This window comes from Planococcus citri, chromosome 5 (genome assembly GCF_950023065.1).
Source record: "Planococcus citri chromosome 5, ihPlaCitr1.1, whole genome shotgun sequence".
Lineage (NCBI taxonomy): Eukaryota > Metazoa > Arthropoda > Insecta > Hemiptera > Pseudococcidae > Planococcus > Planococcus citri.
The window spans coordinates 54790165-54814997 of NC_088681.1; the positions used below are offsets into that span (position 1 = coordinate 54790165).

General features: G+C 34.2%; 1 protein-coding gene across 1 annotated transcript in view; it reads right to left on the reverse strand.

The window, feature by feature from the left end:
* The window catches only part of LOC135846553 (orexin/Hypocretin receptor type 1), a 111818-nt gene extending 90687 nt beyond the window's left edge, over positions 1 to 21131 (reverse strand). Inside the window, exon 1 of the mRNA XM_065365717.1 lies at positions 20829 to 21131. Within this exon, the coding sequence (XP_065221789.1) occupies positions 20829 to 20843 (15 nt within the window). The 5' untranslated portion in view covers positions 20844 to 21131. The remainder of the gene's footprint in view (positions 1 to 20828) is intronic.
* Positions 21132 to 24833: the final 3702 nt, after the last annotated feature.

Below are 24833 nucleotides of genomic sequence, written 5' to 3' on the forward strand. Positions count from 1 at the left end.
GAAATCAGGAAAATACGCGACAAGGCAAAACGAAACATTCTTTCATCAATCAATAAAAATTATAGTGAATAATTCGTTCGCGAACGATTCATCTCTTCTGAGCAAATCGTTCGCGAACGAGTCATTCACTACCTATAATTTTTATTGTTAGATAAAAGAATGTTTCATTTTGTTTTGTCACGTATTTTTCTGAAATTCTGACTTGATTTTCAAGTGATCCAGTCGTTCTCAAATGATTCATTGTTTGATTTATTGGTGATTGATTCATTCGCGACCGGTTTATTCACTTCTGAGTAAAGTATTCACCAACATCATTTTCAATTCTTTTTGGAGGATTTGAAAAAATCAAATTTTGTGACGTGATTCAGTCGTTCTCGAACGAGTTTTCTCGGTTGAACGAATCGTTCACGAACGAATCACTCATAATTCAATTGACAGGTTAAAGAATGCTTCATTTTGATTTTGCCTTCTGATTCTTTCAATTTTCAGTGATTCATTCGTTCGCGAACGATTTTTATCGTCTGACCAAATCGTTCGCGAACGAATCACTCATAATTTAATTGACAGGTTAAAAAATGTTTCATTTTGCCTTCAAATTTTTTTCAATTTTAAATGATTCATTCATTCGCGAACGATTTTTATTGTCTGAGCGAATCGTTCGCGAACGAATCACTCATAATTTAATTGACAGGTTAAAAAATGTTTCATTTTGCATTCTAATTTTTTTCGATTATTAATGATTCATTTGTTCGCGAACGATTTTTATTGTCTGAGCAAATCGATCGCGAACGAATCACTCATAATTTTATTGACAAGTTGAAGAATGTTTCATTTTTCCTTCTGATTTTTTTCAATTTTCAGTGATTCATTCGTTCGCGAACGATTTTTATCGTCTGAGCAAATCGTTCGCGAACGAATCACTTACAATTTAATGGACAGGTTAAAGAATGTTTCATTTTGCCTTCTAATTTTTTTCAATTTTCAGTGATTCATTCGTCCGCGAACGATTTTTATTGTCTGAGCAAATCGTTCGCGAAACAATCACTCATAATTTAATTGACAGGTTGAAGAATGCTTCATTTTGCATTCTAATTTTTTTCGATTATTAATGATTCATTCGTTCGCGAACGATTTTTATTGTCTGAGCAAATCGATCGCGAACGAATCACTCATAATTTTATTGACAAGTTGAAGAATGTTTCATTTTTCCTTCTGATTTTTTTCAATTTTCAGTGATTCATTCGTTCGCGAACGATTTTTATCGTCTGAGCAAATCGTTCGCGAACGAATCACTCACAATTTAATGGACAGGTTAAAGAATGTTTCATTTTGCCTTCTAATTTTTTTCAATTTTCAGTGATTCATTCGTTCGCGAACGATTTTTATTGTCTGAGCAAATCGTTCGCGAAACAATCACTCATAATTTAATTGACAGGTTGAAGAATGTTTCATTCTGCCTTCTAATTTTTTTCAATTTTCAGTGATTCATTCGTTCGCGAACGATTTTTATTGTCTGAGCAAATCGTTCGCGAACGAATCACTCATAATTTAATTGACAGGTTGAAGAATGTTTCATTTTACCATCTGATTTTTTAAATTTTCAATGATTCATTCGTTCGCGAACGATTTTTATCGTCTGACCAAATCGTTCGCGAACGAATCACTCATAATTTAATTGACAGGTTGAAGAATGTTTCATTTTGCCTTCTGGTTTTTATAAATTTTTAGTGATTCATTCGTTCGCGAACGAACCACTCATAATTCAATTGACTGAATTGACAGGTTAAAGAATGTTTCATTTTGCCTTCTGATTTTTTTTCAATTTTCAGTGATTCATTCGTTCGCGAACGATTTTTATTGTCTGAGCAAATCGTTCGCGAACGAATCACTCATAATTTAATCGACAGGTTGGAGAATGTTTCATTTTGCCTTCTGACTTTTTTAAATGTTTAGTGATTCATTCGTTCGCGAACGATTTTTATCGTCTGAGCAAATCATTCGCAAACGAATCATTCACAATTTTCATTGATTGATGGGAAAATGTTTCGTCTTGTTTTGTTGTGTATCATTTGATTTGATATCCAAAAGTGAATCAGTCGTTTTTGATAATCTTTCATCGTATCTGATTTATGGTATGGATAATTCGTTCATTCTCGAACTATTTTTCAACCTCTGAGTGGATCATTCGCGAACGAGTCGTCTTCAATTCTTATGATGGGATTTGAAAAAGTCAAATTTTTCCTCGACCCCATTCACTGAGTTTTATTTAATAGTGATTCAGTCGTTCTTGAACGATTTGTCGATTCAGAGCAAATGGTTCGCGAACGAATTGAGTTCAGTTTTTGGCGACAGGATTAAATCTGCGAAGTTTCGTAATATCATGTCGTCACGTTGTATGTATCTAATTCAATTTTTCAGTGATGTATTCGTTCGCGAACGATTCTTCTTCTCTGAGCAAATCGTTCGCGAACGAATCATTCATAATTTTTATTGACTGCTGAATGAATGTTTCATTTCATCTTGTCGTATGTATGTTGCAATATCATCTTATCTTGTATGATCTATTGATGATTCATTCGTTCGCGAACGATTTTTCCCCTCTAAGTAAATCGTTCGAGAACGATAAAAGAAATTTACGAACAAATCATCTTCGATTCTCATCGATAGTTTTGAAAAAGTGAAATTTTGTCACCTTATGTCTTTTTTCACTGGATTCGATTTAGGAAAGATCCAGCAGTTCTCGAATGAATCGTCCGTGAACAAATCATTCGCGAACGAACTGACTCGTAATTTTGACGATAGAATAAGAATAATTAAAACTGCCACGAGAACACGAAACACGCTGCCCCCTCTCACTGTCCATCTACACTTTGACAGATAAATATACAATTACGTGCACATTCAATTAAAGAAAATAGAAACGAGGAAGTTTCCACATTAATTTGACATACCTAACGAAACATCTACCTACTCTTTTTTCCAAGTCAGGTTCTGGCAACAAAAACTCAATAGTCAGCTCTCGTTTTATTTTATTTTTTCAATCGTTCTCTCTCGTCAAATACTGTTCTGTCGAAGTCGATATAGGCCTATACTTGAACGAACGAAACAGCGTACAGTAAAGAATCACGTCATGTTAGCGTTCACTGATTGACAACGAGACAGATTCGTTAAGTTAATTAGTACCCTTGAAAGTGAAATTAAATTTTCATTGCGGCCAAACGCGATCGAATTTGGTATAATTTATCCCTCTAATGGAATGTTCTCATTCAAGAAAACGAGTCCCTGTGCAATCGTAACCGAGATACGCACGTTACCAATTTACTAAAGTAGCTCGCCAATCTATTTGTACATACAGCCAACGGAAAGTCTCGCTGTGTTCAGCACACCACACACACGTAGGTATGAGATTAAAAGTAAATAGAAAAAAATTCACCTTTGTACTCGTACGTACATAGAATGCTATAAAATTGGGTGAAATTGCCACGTCCGTCGTCGGTATATAATGACATATTTACAGGGGGTAAGAAAAGATCACCGACGATTACCTATGAAAAGAAAAACCAACTACTATTTGTGTACTCGAATGCATATACTTAGTAAGGTAGCTATTGACATCTGCTATGATTGCTTTTGCACTTGAATGGTTTGTGGTGATGGAACGCAATTTACACATGCGAAAGCTTTTCACTTTTCTTTCCCCCTTCATCGCGTCGAAATGTGTCAGCGATTAAATCGAGAGCTCAAATGATTGCTATTACCACGTTGAGTTCTTCTTATCGTCGAACCAATGTCGCTAAAAATCTAATGACCCGAAGGGTTATTACCTTCAGCATTTAACCGACCAAGCTATTCGAGATTATACACAACTTTTATACGAATTTCGCTCTCGGACGAAGCAATAACGCGTAGAAAAGACCAGATTATCTGTTTACTTTGATGTTACAAGTGCCACTTGTAGTACCTAGTACCTACTATAAGGTGCTCGGAAAACTTGTCAGATTTTAAAGAAGGGTCGTCTCGAGCTTACACCTCATCGCTCGTACCAGCAGCGAAAATAACTATCAACATATCTGCGATTTATGAGCATTACGGAAACTCCTTGGGTGATATTTTCTACTCGAATGTGGTGGAAATTCCAGCTTTCGAGTACACTGATGGATTTAAGATGTCACTTTACTCTTCGATAAATTCCATTTTACAACGTTAACTCGACAGCGAATAAAAATTCCCACTGAATATACGAGATGATTTGGAAAAATTTGATTCCTTTGAAAAGCTAAGTAGATAATCCGCGTTACATCATGTTGTCGTGATTGCAGATCAGTGAAATTGAAGGGATTTAAGTCAAGATGGATTTCGTTCCTGTTTTTTTTTTCTTCGCTCAATAAATGAAGGGGAAAAATATGCAGTGGGAAAGTTTACTTATAAGAAGACAACAACGCGTTGAAAAAATTTTATGGCAAATTTATTAAAATAATGAATAAATTTGCTCAAGGGCGTGCGGAAAGTTGAAACATTGAAAAGGCAACCAGCCAAAGGAAACAAATGTTTAAACTTTTCCGCCAAAAAAATCCTACAAAGTCGAGTTGTTTGAAAACAATTCCATTATAGGTCTACACTAAAAGGGTATATTTATAACGAATGAGACCGGAAGAGAAACTTGTAGTACGCGACGCCAAAATAGTTTCGTATCTTTTTTTTCGAATTCTTCTACCCTTCTGTTTCAAGGTGAATGAGAATTTTTACACAATAATAACTATAGAGAGCTCCACCCTTGCTTGGTGGGGTCATACCTGCGGGTAAGGTGGGTCGAAAACTGTCATTTTCATGTATTACAAAATACCAAAAAAAAAAAAAAACTTTGAACTAAAATTATATTTAAATGCAAATTTTAAATTCAAAATTCAAATCTGCAATTGAAACATTTATCTATAACTTGTGTTTCAATCTGCAGTTTTTGCTCAAAATATTGTAAAATTATTCAAGTTTTTCATTTGTTTTACATTTTCCTCATCTCATTATTTTTTCTAATTTTTTTCATTTTTCACTTTTTCTTCGATTTTTTTTCTCTTCTTTTTTTTTTGGTCTAATTTTCCATTTATTTATAATTGATTATTTCTATAACTTTTTCGAGCATTTTGGCAATTTTTTTTCAGAATTTCATCAATTTTTGCTACTTTAGGTACAGTAATTTCAATTCTTTTTGAGGTCACCAAGGTCCACCAAAAGTTATCCAGTTCAAAATCGATCACCATCAGATAATGAAATATGAATTTTCTATGTTTTGGTGATTTCTTGGTGACTGATTCACTAAAAGTTACCAAGTTCAAAATCGATCATGAATAGTCCCTGCTTGGCAAATCTGTCACCAAGTAGTCACCAGACAGTCAAATATGAATGTTCTACATTTTGGTAACTTCTTGGAGAGAGATTCACAAAAAGTCACCAAGATTCATTAAAAGTCACCAAGTTCAAAATTGATCACAGATGGTCAATGCTTGATGAATCCATTACGAAGAATTGTTCACGAACGAATGAATCACTGAAAAATCAAATTAGGTAAAGGTACAGATGACATTACGAAAATTGACAGTTTTAATAGGCACTATCATTATTCATCAAAAACTATCGACTCAATTCGTTCGCGAACGATTAGCTTAGATTCGACAAATCATTCAAGAACGACTGAGTCTTTTCTAAATCAAATCCGGGGAATGAAGAAGTACCAAAATTCAGTTTTTTTAATATATCTACTTCGATACAAATTGAAGAAGATTCGTTCGCGAACGATTTGCTCTGTCACGTACTCTCCTGATTTGATTTTCAAGTGATCCCGTCGTTCTCAAATGATTCATTGTTTGATTTATTGGTGATTGATTCATTTGCGACTCAGTCGTTCTCGAACGAGTTTTCTCGTCTGAGCGAATCGTTCGCGAACGAATTACTCATAATTTAATTGATAGGTTAAAGAATGTTTTATTTTGCCTTCTGATTTTTTTTAATTTTCAGTGATTCGTTCGTTCGCGAACGATTTTCATTGTCTTAGCAAATCGTTCGCGAACGAATCATTCACAATTTTCATCGATTGAAGGGAAAATGTTTCGTCTTGTTTTGTTGTATATCATCTGTTTTGATATTCAAGTGAATCAGTCGTTTTCGATAATCTTTCATCGTATCTGATTTATGGTATGGATGAAATGATTCACTCAGAGGTGAAAAAATCGTTCGCGAATGAATCAATCACCAATATAGATCAAACCAGTAGAGATTAAAGCATGAAACTTGACATTAAAAATCCATTAGCAAAAATTGGAGTTGATTCGTTCGCGAATGATTCGTTCAGAAATGATGAACCATTCGACCGAATCATTCAAGAACGACTGAATCAATTGGAAATCAAATCAGATGATACGTGACGAAATAAAACGAAAAATTTATTAATCTACGTATCAATAGTAATTGCCAACGATTTGTTCGCGAACGATTTGCTCAGACGAGAAAAATCGTTCGCGAACGAGTGAATCACTGAAAAAAATCAAATTAGGAATTAGGCACGGGCGACACTACAAATTTGACTAGACAATTTTTCATTATTCATAGCCAAAAGTTAAAGGTGATTCATTCGCGAACGATTTGATCAGACGAGAAAAATCGTTCACGAACGAGTGAATCACTGAAAAAAATTAAATTAGGAATTAGGCACGGGCGACACTACAAATTTGACTTGACAACTTTTTAATATTCATACCAAAAATTGAAGATGATTCGTTCGCGAACGATTTGCTCAGACGAGAAAAATCGTTCGCGAACAACTGAATCACTGAAAAAATCAAATTAGGCACAGGCGACAATACAAATTTGACTTGACAATTTTCAATATCAGTAGCCAAAAATTGAAGGTGATTCAATCGCGAACGATTTGATCAGACGAGAAAAATCGTTCACGAACGAGTGAATCACTGAAAAAAATCAAATTAGGAATTAGAATTACTGAATTAGGCATGGGCGACACTACAAATTTGACTTGACAACTTTTTAATATTCATACCAAAAATTGAAGATGATTCGTTCGCGAACGATTTGCTCAGACGAGAAAAATCGTTCGCGAACAACTGAATCACTGAAAAAATCAAATTAGGCACAGGCGACACTACAAATTTGACTTGACAATTTTCAATATTCATAGCCGAAAATGGAAATGAAGGTGATTCGTTTGCGAACAATTTGTTCAGACGAGATAAATCGTTCACGAACGAGTGAATCACTGAAAAAAATCAAATTAGGAATTAGGCACGGGCGACACTACAAATTTGACTTGACAACTTTTTAATATACATACCAAAAATTGAAGGTGATTCATTCGCGAACGATTTGTTCATAGGAGAAAAATCGTTCGCGAACGAGTGAATCACTGAAAAAATCAAATCCGACACATAGGACACTACAAATTTGACTTGACAATTTTTCAATATTCATACCCGAAAATGGAAATGAAGGTGATTCGTTTGCAAACGATTTGCTCAGACGAGAAAAATGGTTCGCGAACGACTGAATCACTGAAAAAATCAAATTAGGCACGGGCGACACTACAAATTTGACTTGACAATTTTTTAATATCTATTCAATGCCATAAATTGAAATGAAGGTGATTCGTTCGCGAATGATTTGCTCAGACGAGAAAAATCATTCGGGAACGAGTGAATCACTGAAAAAAATCAAATTAGGAATGAGGCACAGGCGACACTACCAATTTGACTTGACAATTTTTCAATATTCATAGCCAAAAATTGAAGGTGATTCGTTCGCGAACGATTTGCTCAGACAAACAAAAATCGTTCGCGAACGAGTGAATCACTGAAAAAATCAAATTAGGCACAGGCGACACTACAAATTTGACTTGACAATTTTCAATATTCATAGCCGAAAATGGAAATGAAGGTGATTCGTTTGCGAACGATTTGTTCAGACGAGAAAAATCGTTCACGAACGAGTGAATCACTGAAAAAAATCAAATTAGGAATTAGGCACGGGCGACACTACAAATTTGACATGACAACTTTTTAATATACATACCAAAAATTGAAGGTGATTCATTCGCGATCGATTTGTTCATAGGAGAAAAATCGTTCGCGAACGAGTGAATCACTGAAAAAATCAAATCCGACACATAGGACACTACGAATTTGACTAGACAATTTTTCAATATTCATAGCCGAAAATGGAAATGAAGGTGATTCGTTTGCAAACGATTTGCTCAGAGTCAGACGAGAAAAATCGTTCGCGAACGACTGAATCACTGAAAAAATCAAATTAGGCACGGGCGACACTACAAATTTGACTTGACAATTTTTTAATATCTATTCAATGCCAAAAATTGAAATGAAGGTGATTCGTTCGCGAACGATTTGCTCATACGAGAAAAATCATTCGCGAACGAGTGAATCACTGAAAAAAATCAAATTAGGAATGAAGCACAGGCCACAGGCGACACTACCAATTTGACTTGACAATTTTTCAATATTCACAGCCAAAAATTGAAGGTGATTCGTTCGCGAACGATTTGCTTAGACAAACAAAAATCGTTCGCGAACGAGTGAATCACTGAAAAAATCAAATTAGGCACAGGCGACACTACAAATTTGACTTGACAATTTTCAATATTCGTAGCCAAAAATTGAAAATGATTTGTTCGCAAACGATTTGCTCAGACGAGAAAAATCGTTCGCGAACGAGTGAATCACTGAAAAAAATCAAATTACGCACAGGCGACACTACAAATTCGACATTTTGACTTGACAACGTTTTAATATTCATACCAAAAATTGAAGGTGATTCGTTCGCGAACGATTTGTTCATAGGAGAAAAATCGTTCGCGAACGAGTGAATCACTGAAAAAATCAAATTAGGCACAGGCGACACTACAAATTTGACTTGACAATTTTTTAATATTCGTAGCCAAAAATCGAAGGTGATTCGTTCGCGAACGATTTGTTCAGACGAGAAAAATCGTTCGTGAACGAGTGAATCACTGAAAAAATCACATTAAGCTCAGGCGACACTACAAATTTGACAATTTCAATCTTCATAGCCAAAAATTAATAGTGATTCATTCGCGAACGATTTGATCAGAGGCTAAAAATCTTTCAAGAACGACTGAATCGATTTTTTCAGGACACCCGGTGGAAAAAACAGAACAGAAAGGGTCCGGATGAAGAATAATTTCCGAACCTAGATCTAATCGTCCTGCAAAAATGTGCAAATTCGCATTTCATCCAAACTCGTGCAACTTGGGTTGCAGCCTTTCAACTCTGCAGGCAACATAGCAAACGTAGCACACACCGAATAAATTCAATAATTAGATAATCATTTATAATAATGTCAAAACCGAATCAATTTTCAATTAAACGTAAAATTAATCGCGTTCATATTGCAGAACACAGAACGAACCTTTTAAGCGTAGCAAAACCCTACAAAACCCAGACCACGTACGCAATATCCATATACGAATATGAGTTATCGGCAAAATTAAATGATAAATTGGCGGTAATTTTAAAACTTGCGGAAAAAAATTGCGCCTAGAACAAATAAAGAGACCAAGTTTATCGTACCAGGGGATGAGAAAATAAGGAAAATATGATTTCTCGATAAACGCATCGTATCGCGTCGTCCTAGTCGTCGTCAGCAAAGGGCTTTCGCGCGATACTCATCAGCGAGAAAATATTACTCTGGTGGTTTCTTATACGCTGGTAGGTACTGGTATAGTATAGTAATTTTACATCGTACAACTATTCGAATATACGCCACCAGAGAGCAATTACGTTGGGAAATCAGTTTTCACTGTTTTTCAACCACATGCGCAAGAGGGGCTACAGAGGGAGGCGAACGCGGTGTTCCATCGATCATGCAAAGGTTGTCATCGGATAAATTATCGCTGCTGGCGATGGCGAATTTCACCAGGGTGTATTTTCGCGCAGCAGGGAATGGGGGCGGGGGCGGGGACGGAACTGGAAGCGTTAATTTGTCACACGTTAGATATTATTATGCTAAGCGTGCGAGAAAATTAAAAGAATTTTTCACCATTCAAGGTCATCCATCTGCGTTAGGTACCTACCTATGGTATTAAACGAGAAGCTAGAGGTTATCTAATCGTAAAAAGTAATGTAGAAAAGTGTCTCGCAGCAGGGATTTATCCACCCCCAACACCTTAAGACAAAAAAAAAAAAATTTACAGCTCTTTACTCGTAAAAATTTTACTGCGTCGTGGAGCCATTAAACGTATGATTCTCTGCGGCTAAACAGCTGATAAATTAAATTAATGTCCTTCGAACAATAGAGAAAATGGTACGAAAATTCGCCCAGACAACGAAAAGAACGCAAGAGGCAGCAGCAACAACAACAACGAGTAGCAAAACGCGAACCGTCGTCTCGGAGCACGCTAAATCTAATGTGATAAATTACAAATTGTTTTTATTCTTTTCTCTTTTGCTTCTGTGCCTGTTTCCGCTTCTTTTTTTTTTCAACCCCTGTTTTTTCATCTTGCTGCACATTCTGCTCTCTTCTTACAACATTTAAAAGCTCTTTTCAACAACTCGCGATCACGGTACTACGAGACCGACCTTTAGCTAAACCAAAATGGAAAATTCGGCTGAACCAAAACGTACGAATAAGTATTTCGAATGAAAAATTAATTTTATATACGAGTTCTTTCCTTCTCTACGCTTTCAGATGCGCTTTTCACGAGTGAAATTACTACTACGAGTACGCGACGTGAACGTCGTCGATATACCGCGGATTTATATTCGATAGTGACTTTATACAATCAGTCCGGAAGCGCTTCTTTTCTTCTATTTTTCAAAATCGAATAAATCGAAGGCTTAGAGGAATCCACCTTTAATCTCATTACAGAGGGCGACCTGCTTAAAGACGAGAAAATTCGATTTATTTCGCGTACTGGTAGTACTCGAATGCGAATAATTTGAGAAAGAGATGTTTTTCGGTTTCAAATTCTTTTACTGTGTGTGTGTGTTTTTTTTTTCATGTTACCTTTTTACCTCTTGTAAAAAGTATATGTATTATGATGCTAGTGAAAAAAAAGAAAAGAAAAGAAAAAGAGTTTCATCGGAGGATTTACCCATTTAACAAGTTACCTGCAGCCGAGTGTATGATGAGATATTTTATTTTAAGCTTTTACTCAATGAAACCTTTACGAATGAGAATTTTGCAAGTTGTAAAAAAAACTAATTTGATGGATAGATTGCGCATTAGAAAATTGAGGGAAGAAGAAACATGCATTGAATTTCAACCGAGTAGGGCTGAAAACAAGATGAAACTATAGAAGCCCAAAATGGGCTAATTCTTTCAACAAAAAAAATCGTCACTGGCTTTCCTCTTAGAGTGCCGAAGGTACCTTTTTCACGACAGTTTATGGCACATGCATATTCATTTCAACCACTCAAGGTGCCAGCCTCCGAATTGGCCGGAGATGTAATTTTTTGATCAATTGATCATGACCCCCTATAAATCAAATTTCAACCACCCGAATTGATTTTTCGATTTTTGGCGAATTTTTGAAAATCCAAAAAAATATTGATGTTCTGAAATGTTTGATTTTCTAAACCTTTTTCGGTAAAAATGATGAAAATCAGTTTTGAAGCTAATATGGATTCCTCCGAACCGAATTCCACCATTTTTAAACATTCTGGAGCCTCCAGTGCGATTTTCGACTTTTTTTCAAGCTTTCTGATGTTTTCGACCAGCAAAATTCGTTTAAGGGGAAAAATTCAAAAAATGAAAACCTTTTGGTTTGAACCTCCTCGATCCAAATTCACGACTTTCAGTCATTCTGGAGCATGTGGTACAATTTTTTATTTTTCTAGATTTTTTAAATTTCTCAAGGAGGTGCGAAAATTAATTTGGGCATCATGAAATCAAGTTCTGGAAAAATTCAAAAACCTTAGAAGAGGTCGAAAATTGGGCCAGAGGCTACAAAACAACAGTAACTGGTGGAATTCGCTCAGGAGAAATTGATATTAGGTTTAAAACTAATTTTAATGATTTTTACTGAAAAAAAGAACATTTAAAAAAATGATAGATAATAAATTTAGTAATTCCACGTCAAACGTGAAGTAATCAGAATTTTTAATATACATATTTGTGCTCAATTAGGTGGTAGGGGGAATTTTTTTCACTTTTCTGTCGAAAAATGATGAAAAAAGTAAAAAATTTTCGAAGGAAACAAAAAACGATATTGCAATTTTTCTAAAATTATTCTTTTCATAATTTTTTCAAAATTTGAACTCGTAAACTTCATAATTTTTTTAATTAAATTTATTTTAATAGGTAGGTTTGTAAAAGTGGTAACACTGATTTTGGTCATCATGGGCGGATAACTCTTCGATAACAGAGTAAATTGAAAAAAAAAATACTTTTTTTTGCCTGATACAGCAGTTGGAACCAAGGGTGGATAGTGGCGTAGTCAGGGGCCGAAGGGGCCATTCCCCCCTTGCGTGCAAAAATTTAAAATAAAACATGCAAAAATGAACGTTTTTTCGTTTTTTGAACAATTTGCCTTCGTTTTTATAAAATTATCGCACCTCACGAAAGATCTTTCAGAAAATTATCTCTAATTTCGATTTTTCATGCCTAAAAATCTGGGTTTGCCCCCTTCCCCTCGTTGAGAAGTTGGCTGGCGATTTCCTGAGGTCCCCTGAGACCAAGGGGCCTTCCATGAGTCCATGTTTAAACCAAAAATATACAAAGTTTCACTCTCTCTAGACATGAATTTTCGCAAGCTTTTGTCCTAACTTTGCTCGAGCCTGTTTGGTTTTCTTTTATTTCAAAAGTGATATTTTTCGTCACTTAATATTCAAATTCCAAAATTCTGGTGTCAAAAAAATAGACTGATGATTTAAAAAAAAAACATTATTTTCCATCTCTCAAAATACAAATTTTTGAAAGCTTTTGCCCTCGCTCCATTTGGGCTTCTGTGTTGCCTAATTTTTGGGGGAGGGGGGAATTTTGAGGGGCCTAATCGATGCATCCGCCAGAGGCCCCAATCGACTCAGTTCACGCTTGGTTGGAACCGGGATCATTCCTTCCGCATTTGAAAGTCAAAAATGACGCCATTTTGTAAAAGGGGGAGTTGCGATAAGGCCATTTTTTGGGCCCAGGCAGTTATCGACTCGTCCTCTCTAAAATGTAGTAATGAATGTCCCAAATACGAATCCGCAGTTAGTCAACCCAAAATGACCATTTTTTTGGGGCTCCAGGGATTCCCAAAGTTATGAATAAAAAACGAATTTTAGGAACCACTGAGCATTATTTTCAAAAACTTTTTCAACGTAAAATGAACGTTATGCGAGATGATTTTCCTATTTTCGACCCTAGGGACAGAAATAGAGGGAGGGGGGGGGGTTAATTTTTTGAAAATTTTGGAACCACCATTCTGAATCTACCCCTTTGAACCCCACTAAAAAGCTTTTTACAGTTTATTAGTATCTGAAAGACCCCCATCCTACTAAATTTTGAACTCAATAAAATTTTGCCCTTGGACTCAAACATTCAATTTTCCAATTTTCCAATTTTTCAAATTTTTGATATTTCGGGAACCCCTGGAAAACTAGAAACCTGTAATTTGCGCCAAAAGTAACGTTTTGAGGTATATATTCAATTATCTAGATGAAAAAGTTAAATTAAGCTCCCTCTATATCCTTTATTTTGAACCCTTTTTTCAGAGCCCCCCCCTACTTTAGTCACCCTTTTAAAAAAGCATTTAGGTATGGGTATTTTTTCAAATAAATTGAGGAATTTACATTTAAAACACACTAGCACTTTTGGTACTGTAATTGTCCTCCACAAATCTATCTTTGAATTTGTAGTCTACCTGGACCATTTCTTCTGAAACATAGTGAACATGAAGATTTGTTACACTATCATCCAGCAGAAGTTTGTATAAGTGACATGGTTCAGTAACAAATTCTGTGTTTCCCATATTTTCACGTTGACCAAATTTACCCCACAGTGAATTCAGATTTTTCATTTGATTTTCCCTGTAACTTTTGTAATTGAGCTATTTTGGGTCAACTTCTCAGATTTTATCTACTCTACGGAAATAATGTTAAAAATTCAAGTTTTCACGATATCAATGAAGTAAAATCTTTGAATTTGACCCAAAGTAGCTCAATTATGAAATGGGTTTTGAAAATTCTTCGAAAATCTAAAAAATCAATTTGTGCAGCTGAAAGCTTGGTTAACTTATGAGGGTTTTGGGCTATGTTCACTCCTGCAATATTTTTTTCAAAATTTGAAGGCACGAGCCTGCCAAAAAAAAAATATGAAAATGGCTTTTAATGAACATTCATGTAGGTAATCTTCTTGCTCAAGAAAACTCAATTCTAAAAAATTATTGGGGAAAAAGGCACATGAAAATTGACTTTGTAGGGTATTTAAAACTTCCCTCGAGGGGTAGACTTTACACCCATTTTTTGCAGAGATTTTGCCGTGTTGATTTTGAAATATTTTGAGCAATCACTTAGACAAATTCAAAAAAAAGACACTCACCGAAATGTCCTCATGACAACAACCCGGAAGATGGAAAGCATGTAACACTGTGATGTCAACACATTTTGTAGAAAACTGTCCACTAGATCTATACTCATCTCAAGAAGTCAACATACATAATCCAGACCACCTGGCATTCATGAAAACAACTACAGTGGAAATCGCTTATAATGAGATCGGTTAGTACAGGATTTTGGATACAACGAGCAAAATGCTCGGTCCCAAGCACAACATCATTTAAACATGTACAATATGGTACCTGTTAGAACGAGCTCATTTATAACGAGGAATCCGGATAGTACGACTGAAATTCTTGAAATTTGGTTCATTTTATTGTTTTTTCTTCCGCTTATAACGAGTGTTCATGCAGAAAACATTCATTAAATCCCAAATTTCAGTTTTATAGTTTAATTTGGTAAAATTTTGAAATAAGGGCAGACTTTGTGGCATTTTTTGAAAAACAGAACTTTCTAAAAAGCTGCTGGAGACTCTAGAACTGCTCAAAATGATTTGAAACTGTTTCCAATAGATTTGACAAGTCAAAAATAATAGTAAAATTGACAATTTTTTTGCTACACGTGTTATCCGAGTATCATTTATAACAAGAAGCTCTTTGTATCCAGTTATTACAAGATACTCGTTATAAATGCAATACCTTTTAGTACGAGAGAGTGGATACAAAGAGCAAAATGTCTGGTCCCTTCAACCTCGCTGTAAGCGATTCCACTGTATTCGCAAACTGCTGGAAATTGAGAAAGCCGTAGAAATCAGACTACCTTGTTGCCGCATGTAAGTGAATAATAACTCATCCTCAAAAGTAAGCTAATTCTCATATGAACCCTTGTTTATTGCATAACGCAAAATATGAAGAATAACTCGAAATAATATTCGAACAATGATCAAAAATTGTTTAATTAACGAAACAACATAATGCACAAAAGCACACACGAAATACAGACCATTTGGTCAGGTAAAATTACATAAGTTACTCGAAGTACGAGATAATGATGTGAGAACATTGCTGAAAGTACAGCTAAAATGATTCGGCACGAGCATTGCTGAGTAGAAACGAATACAAGATAATAATTATTACCCCAACAACCCTATTCCTCCCAAAACAAGTATCCGAACTGTAAATGTACGCACACGTCTTAGTAGTGAGTTTTGGATGTGAAATAGGGGATCTCAATTCACAAAAGTCATAGTATTATTACTTTAGAACAATTATTCTAATACATTGTTCATTTGTTTCATGCACCCTGGGAGCCAATTATCAAGATCAATTATCACAGAAAGATGCACCAGTTCCAGATCAACAATCCAAACATTTACCCTTAACATTTAATTAAGCCATGGATTACCAATAAGTTTATTGTTTGGTGCTAAGGTTGTACAGTTGTAATACCCCCCCCCCCTCAATGGTAACACATCTGTACCCCCATATTATACTCAAATAAACTAGCCCCACCCACAAGAGGTTGGAATTGGGGAACCTGCAAAAAAAAAGTTGAAAAATTAAATTTGGGTTAACTGATAGGTAGCTTGTGGCAAAAAATAAACTTTTTTGCGAGAACTGGTACCCTACGTGGAAAAAAATTAAAATATACGAAATTATACAGCATAAAATTTTTCAGTAGTACATTTGTGATTTATTTTTTCCGGCAGATTTTTTCCCAGATACTTTGAGCAATGGTCGAGAAATTCATTTTAAACGCACCTCATCATAACATCGTCGATGATAATGACGAACCTCTTGGAATTTATTAACGTAAAATGTTTCATTTGTTGCATTCTTCATTCACTTTAACTTTTCACCTGTTGAAAAATTACCTTATTTTTAGCCTCGATCATGAAAGTAAATATCAGCCCTTTGTAATATTTTGTTCGCCGGAATGTATTTTCTTTCTTCCTCTTTCCTTTTTTTTTTTTTTCACAATTTTCGCGAGCTCGACGAAACGCTTTTACAAAATATAATTCAAGTGCATGCTATCACTTAGCTTTTTTTATACACGTGAGTGAATTGTATAGAAATACGTACTTAATCTAAAACCGAACCATCGCGCGAATAGTGTTTTGAGTGAGTATATGTGGGAAGAAGAGAGAGTTATAGTAAATTCGACGTGTAGGTAATTTTTCTTAGCGCATGAAAAGGTTAGAAAAGAGCCACATCGGCGCAGTAGAACATGGATGAGGAGATTGGGGATACCGGTGTTTATATTTTAACACATGCTTTTATAAAATTACTCTTAATGTACACGCATTAGAATAGAGTGTTCTCAACGTGAACTTTTACTTTCGTCAATAGTATAGTAGGTATATGTACAAAGCGAACTTCAAGTTAGAAAAGGTGGAAAAACTAGCGCATTTATTCTCTTTGCTTTTCACTGCTTTTCGTCGGCGAAATGATTTTTTTTTCAAATTGCCCAAAAACATTCATTCGACGTTAGAGAATCGTCGAATTGGAAAAGTAATAAATTTCTTATTACGTGAGAGGTGATTTAAAAGAGTTGAGGGCTCATTTATTGTGAGAAGTGCTGCTTCTACTCGCTGTGTATTGGATAGTGAGACTTTTCCCTCTTTAATGTTTGATATAATTTATTGACGCTTTTTTTTTCTCCTTTTTTCTTATTTATGGATATTGATAAAGTCTTCGGGGAGGGGTTAACGTTTTGAAGCATTTTTTTTTCACTTTTTGGAACGAGAATGGAACAGAATTTCGGCTAAATGTTTTAAATATTCGACGGTGTAAGTGAAAGGAAAAATACAACGAGTGAGGTGTAGTAATTTGCAAGAAAAAAAAAAGTATCAACCTATGCGAACATTTTTCGCAGTTACGTTTTCCTGGAGGAAAAAAAGTTACCAAGTTTTAAACTCGTGAATTATGAAAAAAAAAAACCTAAACGTGGAGTTATTTCATCTTCCTCTTATAAACTTGTTATGACGTTCGGATGCTTATGGTATTAATTTTTTAACGTCTACGTGCCTCGAACATTTTCACGCGGTTGACATTTCATTGTAGTAAAATGACATCGAAAGATGGCTGAACATGATGGTGACTGGTGAGTTTACAGCTATGTAGCGTATGTATTGGAAAAAGGTTTAGAAGAATCGATAAAACATATTTTCTCTTCTATACTTATTGGAAATTTTTTTGAAATTTATTTTTTATTGAAATCTCGACCCGAAAAAATTATATACTGAAATTTGCTCGAGAAAATGTCACAGGTTGGAAAATGTTGAATTTTTAAAGGGTTTGGAGGTTTCTGATTCCCTTTTATTTGTAAATTATTCTCGAAAAAGTTTTGTAATTATACAAATGAACACTAAAGCTCTTGCCTTTTGAGTTATTTTATTGCCAATTTAATAAATAAATGAATTTTCGTCTAATTTTGTGACTTTTTGTCAAGAGTTTCGAGGGCTGGCTGAATGGGGCTATTTTTGACTCTTCGAGACATAATTTTGATACAGTTATAGTTTCATCGTGTTTCAAGTCCTACAAATCATGAAAAAGTCTTGCACTTTTCAAAAAAAAATTCTTCAAAAATTCATTCAATTAGAATTATTTTCATTTTGAGAAATTGCTCATGAATTTCATAAAAAATTCTTCAAAAATTCATTCAATGAGAATTATTTTCATTTTGAGAAATTGCTCATGAAATGAAAAGAAGAGGGTGGGGTTCGAACTCGAAAAATTATCCCAAAGAAAGATGATGAAATTTTCTGGGGGGGGGGGGGGGGAGGTGAAATCTGAGAAACAATGAGTTCAACATTGTGTAGAAATTTTCAAAAGAACTGTCCAAAGTCCAGTAAAATGTTTGAATTTTAATTTGAAGATTTTAATAGACCCTTTGAGACCATTTTCGATGAATTTTTTAATTGATCTTTTTTTTAAGGGTATAAATTAAAGTGGCTACTATTCTGAAGTTTCGCTTTCTTGCACTCCCAACTGCAGAAGTCGTCAGATTTTGTAAGAAAATAATTCCTTATTACCTCCCCCCTCCCACTTCCCCCAGGACAAAAAATTTGTATCTAGAGCCCTCATTTTTTTCCAAATTAAAAAAATCCAAAAAATCCAAATAATTTGAAAATTTTTCATTTTTGGCCCAGAATTCTTTTAAAAAATGTCTTTTAGTAGAAAAAACCTCCTTCAGCTCTCTAGCTGTTTCAGTTCTCTTGATTGGCCCCCATCCCCTCTCCCCACCTCGTGGAATGAAATTGAGAAAAATGAATTGAATCAAAGTCGGTGACAAATTTTTGAAAATAACTCATATCTGTGTTAGAATTTTTCTAAATTCGCCCCTTTTCGAAAATTAAACCCCCCTCCCCCCATATCTAACTTTGTTCCTCTTGTAAAGATCCTCAAAAATTGAAAAAAAAATCCAAAAAAGTTGAAAAATTGAAGGGTGCAAAATTTTTTTGAAAATTTTTCATTCCTGATCAAAAATTCCTTCAAAACTTAACACACTTTTGAACGTATTCAGAAAATCATCAAAAAATCAAATAAATTTCAATTAGGTATATTTTTCTAATTTTCAAAATTTTTTGAAGACTCGAATTTTTTATTGTTTTTTATTTTTTGAAAGGTGGGGGTGAGGGGAAGGTTCATTCAAAGGAACTGATATTGCTTGGGGTGGCTAGAGAGGATTTTTCTTGAATAGGAGGCTATTTAGAAGGATTCTGAAATTTTCGAAAAATATTGGTCCACAGAATTTCATTTTTTTAGATTATGGGGGGGGGGGTGATACAAGGGAACTAGCATTGTTTGGGGTACTGATAAAAGCTCTCATTTAAAAAAGAAGTTACGAAGAAGTTTCACGCAGAAATAAAATATTTTCAGCAAATTTTTGAAGATGGGAAATTTTTATGTGAACAAATTTTGACACAGAAATGATGAATTTTCGAGTAGGTACTTTGAATCTTGTTTTGTTTATTATTTTTTTTCCAACTTTATGATCTTTCTATAGGACTTGCATTTCAAGTTGGAGGGCTAAAATTTTTAAGGATTTTTAGTTTTTATAAAAACGAACAATTTGAGGGGGGGATAGGAGGGTAAAAAACAACCAAAAAATGTCCAAATAGGATAAGTATAACAGCCATTCTAGGAAGGTACACGAGATGACAAAGAAGTTGTATTTTTTTTGAATTCTTTAAAATGGAGGAGGGATTGATGAAGATGATTCTGCTTCCTGAAAATGACTGCTTTAAAATTTTAAAAAAAATTCAAAAATGATGCCCCAATCATAATTTTTAGATCTTGAGGGAAAAAACAGAAAAATAGTTAAGTAATAATTTATTCACCTCTTCCCTTTCCATAAATGGCAACAGTGAAAACAAATCAAAAAAAAAACTTTTTTATAGTAAAAATATCCAACTAGGTATGCAAAGTCAATTTTCGTGTGATTTTTCCAGAATTTTTCAGAATTTGGTTTTCTCGAACAGGATGAGAAAGGAGAGTGAACTGTGAAATTGACCTGAATGTCTCTAAAAAGCCATTTTACACAATTTTTATCCAAGCTCGTGCCTTCAATTCTCCAAAATAATATTTTTATGGAGTGAGCATGGTCTGACATCACCAAAACCGAAATTTCAGCTGCACAAATAAATTTTTAGATTTTTGGAGAATTTTTAAACTCAATTAATGATGGTTTTTTCGCATTTATTTTTTTTTTTTTCAAATTTTCTTATCGACTTTATTCACTGATATTTTTAATGTCAGTTATTTGCAATAAAGTTTTCTCATTATTCGACTAGCTATATTCAACTTTTTGGTCACATTTTCAATCACAATTTGAAAAACTTTTACCTTGCGTTTTTTGAAAGTGAAAAAAACACATTTATTCAAATTTAGCTCATTTTTCGATGCACCATTTATCCTCAAAATCAAAAACTGATTTTTAAAATTTTTTTAAACATTGTTTGTACCTTACAATTTTAAGACAGGCAACACGTTTACTTGAAGTTTTTTTTTCTACTGAATCTTTAGTTCTCATTTCTAGGACACCCTTTAGATTCGAATACATGATAATTAAAACAGTAAATACATAAATTGAACCATGCACACATTTTCAAATAAATAAATTTAAAATCATCAACATAAAATTATTTACGAATAAAATAATTAATTTTAAAAGCACATAAAACAAAAACTACTCCAAGTACATAAAATATCACTCTAAAAAATTATTTCGGTCCCAAAAAAAATCCCCTGATAAAACTACATGTACTTACTAGTTTCAAAAAAGCTAAAAAAAAAATATTTCCAAACTCACAGTCACGTTCCACATGGCGCGTATTTCAGCTCAAAACGAATATCTTAAGAATCCCCTGCTGGCAACAGGTGTATTATCGAATAACTCCGCCAGAATATAGTCAATAAAAGATAATGTCTGGTCAGTCACATGATCAACGTCGACTAAGCAAAATACAGCGGTAAAAATTAAAATAGTAGAAAACACGACGTGAAAAAGAAATGAATCATACATAAGAGACTCGAAAATTCGATGTTTTACGTATACGAGTACTAAAGTTACATAGGTACTTGGTTAGAGGATAAAATACAAAGCAAAAGGAAAAGCTAGAGCAGACTGTGTTGGCTCAGTACATAGACCGAGTTTATATAATTTTTGACCAGAATGATGTGCGCCGAAACATACCGAACAGGTAGTTTTTTGGGTGGGAATGGGGCGGATGCGGATTTCACTGATGCGTTGTTTTGCTCGGCTGAGGAGAAAATTTATGGTCGGAAAAGTTGAAATGTATTTTTAATTTCTATATATACAAATGAGGACATGGAAGATAGCGCGGAGTACGTGTACGAATATCTACGTGTGAGCTTATATTTTCCCCTATTTTTTGATCAACCGTAAAAAAAAAATATATACATTAAGTAGGTGGGTAGTTGGTTTGGTACTGGTACATGGGATGGTATTAGCGAGACTTTACCAAAATATACCTATGTGTCTTTTTCACGTTTTTATTTTTCATCATTAAAATACCATCGAAAGGGTTTACAGGATTTTTTTTTTACAAGTAAAAGAGTAGAAAATATAACGTTAAAAAGGCAATTGCAAAATGATTGAAAAATTGTGTCGAATTTTTTAGCCTTAAGGGCATGTTATATGTTAGACTTTTCAATTTATGAGGTTTCTTATAGGTGGAAATTCTTCCTTGTTGGGAGTGAACGAGTTTTTTTTCTTCAAATATTCGTGTACTTACTCGTATGTGAAAAATAAATAGAATATTAATATTTTAGTTGATGATGATGATAAAACATCTTTTTAAATGATTAGGTTCGTGATTTTTTTCGGTGGCGAAGATATACTCTTCAGTAACCTCGAATCAATCGGAATCAACTTTTCACGTAAAATGCTCAAGTACCTATTTTCATTTCTTTTCTTCAAAATTGGGGGGGGGGGGGGAGCTGAAGGGACATTGAGTGGCCAAATCCAAAAAATACGTCGATATTCGAATTCAGCACTCTCGAAAACCCAACAAACGATACGTCACACAGTATTTCAAATTTTTGTAATTTTCACCCTGTTGGGGGGGGGGCACTAGATTTATGAACAATTGAAAAATTCGAGTGTTAAGTTTTATTTTGACGAACTTAACTACCATTTTTTTTCAACTTGCCCTCAGAATTTCGAAAAAAGCTTCAAGGGGGTTATAATATACGATGAATTATGAGGATTTTTGCAAAAAAAAGTGGTAGTTAAGTTTTAATAAAAATAAAACTTAACTACCATTTTTTAATTCAACTGTTGACTAGTCTAACCAACAGTTAAAACGTTTCAGAATTTTTAAGTAGTTACTAACCAGAGATTACTGGTATCAAAAATTGAGCTTTTCGAGTTATCAGTGGTATTCAAGTTCTATTTTTATTAAAACTTAACTACCGATTGTTTTTGCAAAAAACCTTTCAATTCATCGTATAATATTACCCTCTCGAAGCGTTTTTCGAAATTCCGAAGGTAAGTTGAAAAAAAATGGTAGTTAAGTATTATTTTTATTAAAGCTTAACTACCACTTTTTTTTTGCAAAAATCCTCATAACTCATCGTATATTATTACCCACTCGAAGCCTTTTTCGAAATTCCGAGGGCAAGTTGAAAAAAAATGGTAGTCAAGTTCTTCCAGAAATACACCTTTTTCTCTATTTTGACGAACTTAACCACCATTTTTTTTCAACTTGCCCTCGGAATTTCGAAAAAGGCTTCGAGTGGGTAATAATATACGATGAATTATGAGGATTTTTACAAAAAAAAAGTGGTAGTTAAGTATTACACTACTACCCGAATTTCGAGTTACTTTTCTGATACGAGCCTCCCGAGCCTCACAATAAGGTCCGGTATTTCTAAAAAAAAAAAAATGAAAAATTTGTATGACCTAATGACCTTCAAGCCGTATTTCCTAAAGTTACCAGTATCCAGAGAATACTGAATAGTTGTCAGGTGAAAAATGAATAAATGAAATGTGAATTTATGTTGCCAAGAGAGATTTTTTCAATTGATTACATAAGCATGTTGAAAATACAAAGATAAACTTTTTTTTTAGTATCCTCTTCTCAAACCAAAAGAACGCGAAACATCAAAATCAATCTGGCGATTTCTGAGGCATCAATATATTGGTAAGTATTGCTTAAATGTGATTTTCAGATAGCTTGTAGAATGTATTATTGAATTGGAAACCAGGGATACAATCCAATTTAGATAATGAAAAATAGACAATAGATAATTGCCATTACCAACTGATGAATATTTTTTCACAGCTAAGATTAAGATTACATTTCATGTCTGATTTCCAACTCCAAGTGATCAACTCTGTAGTGTGAAAGTTTTGTTCAAACAAGTTTTGGTCTTAGAAATCAGCAGATAAGTAAATAAAATTAACATTTTTTTGTAAAATTTCATTTCTAAATAATTGAAGTAGGTAGTTACTTACCAAAAGTTTGTTTTTGTATCTCCAACATGATTATGTAATCAATTGAGAAAAACTCTCTTGGCAACATAAATTCACATTTCATTTATACATTTTTCACCAGTCACCCATTCAGTGTTCTCTGGATACTGGTAGCTTTAGAAAGTACGGCTTGCCCATTTTATTGCATTTTTATTTTTCTCTCTTGAAAATTAATTAGTAGCGTGTTTTCAAAATGTCTGGTGATTCCTAAAATTTTAGTTTCTGTCAAGGAGTGGCTCTACTGAACTTGACCATAAACTTATTTCTGTAACTTAAACATAAGATTGGCTTATACATGTTCAAGTTCAGTTAGCTTATACAATTTCAAGTTCAGTATAAACCATGTATAAACAATAGGTAGTACATAAGTATAAACCAATCTTATGTTCAAGTTACAGGAATAAGTTTGCAGTTAAGTTCAGCACAGCCGCTCCTCTACTTCATGATTTACTCGCCTTTTTTCATTCCATTACTTGCACGTTTTTCTTGGAGCAAATGACTTTTTCATAAGATCTTCAATTTGAGTTCACTCAAACCATGATACCCTCTAAAGGGTTAAGAGTGATGAAATTAGATGTTACTGTAATTTTATAATTATAACACAAAACACCTTTTACAATATGAAACTATTTAATGAAAAAATTCTAAAATTGATACATAAGCGTGAGACGCGTTTTGGTCTGCTTAGTGTTACAATTAAAAATGTGCGAAAAAGGTGATATAAACTACACGCGAAGTAATTTAGTAATCTACATTGTCTTTATTGTTCTTCAGAGGCGTGGCCTCCAAAGATTTGAAGTATTGCTTGTTGCTGAGCAAATTCTGAATTGTGATACTCCATTGGTCACTATCAGGAATGTTGTCGCTCCATGGGGAGCTTTTATCTTCCTTCAGTGTTTCTCACCAATTAGAGCTGTCAAGGATTTCTGTATCAGGAGTTGCTGGTCTCAAAATGAGCTACTTGCTTGTTTGAGGAACACATTATGTTACCAGCCGTGAGATTTTCAATTTGCTTCATCATTCTTGGATGCAATCAGTTGTTTTGATGGCACTTCTAATCGAGAGGTTTCATGAAACATACCTGGTCTGTTATTTTTTTTTTTTAGCAAGTTTTCTAAACCTTGAAGATTGATGCCAGTATGTCTTATTTTAGCTTCTGGAACATTCTGTCAGTGTCATTCACTAGTGGAATTTCCTTAGATTTTTCTGTTGTAGAACTGTTTTACAGCATTTGAGCAAACAAGCTACCTACGTATTCATGAGAGTTGCCACATCTTCAGTTTCATTTCAATGTTGGAGGTTATTTATGGCTATTTG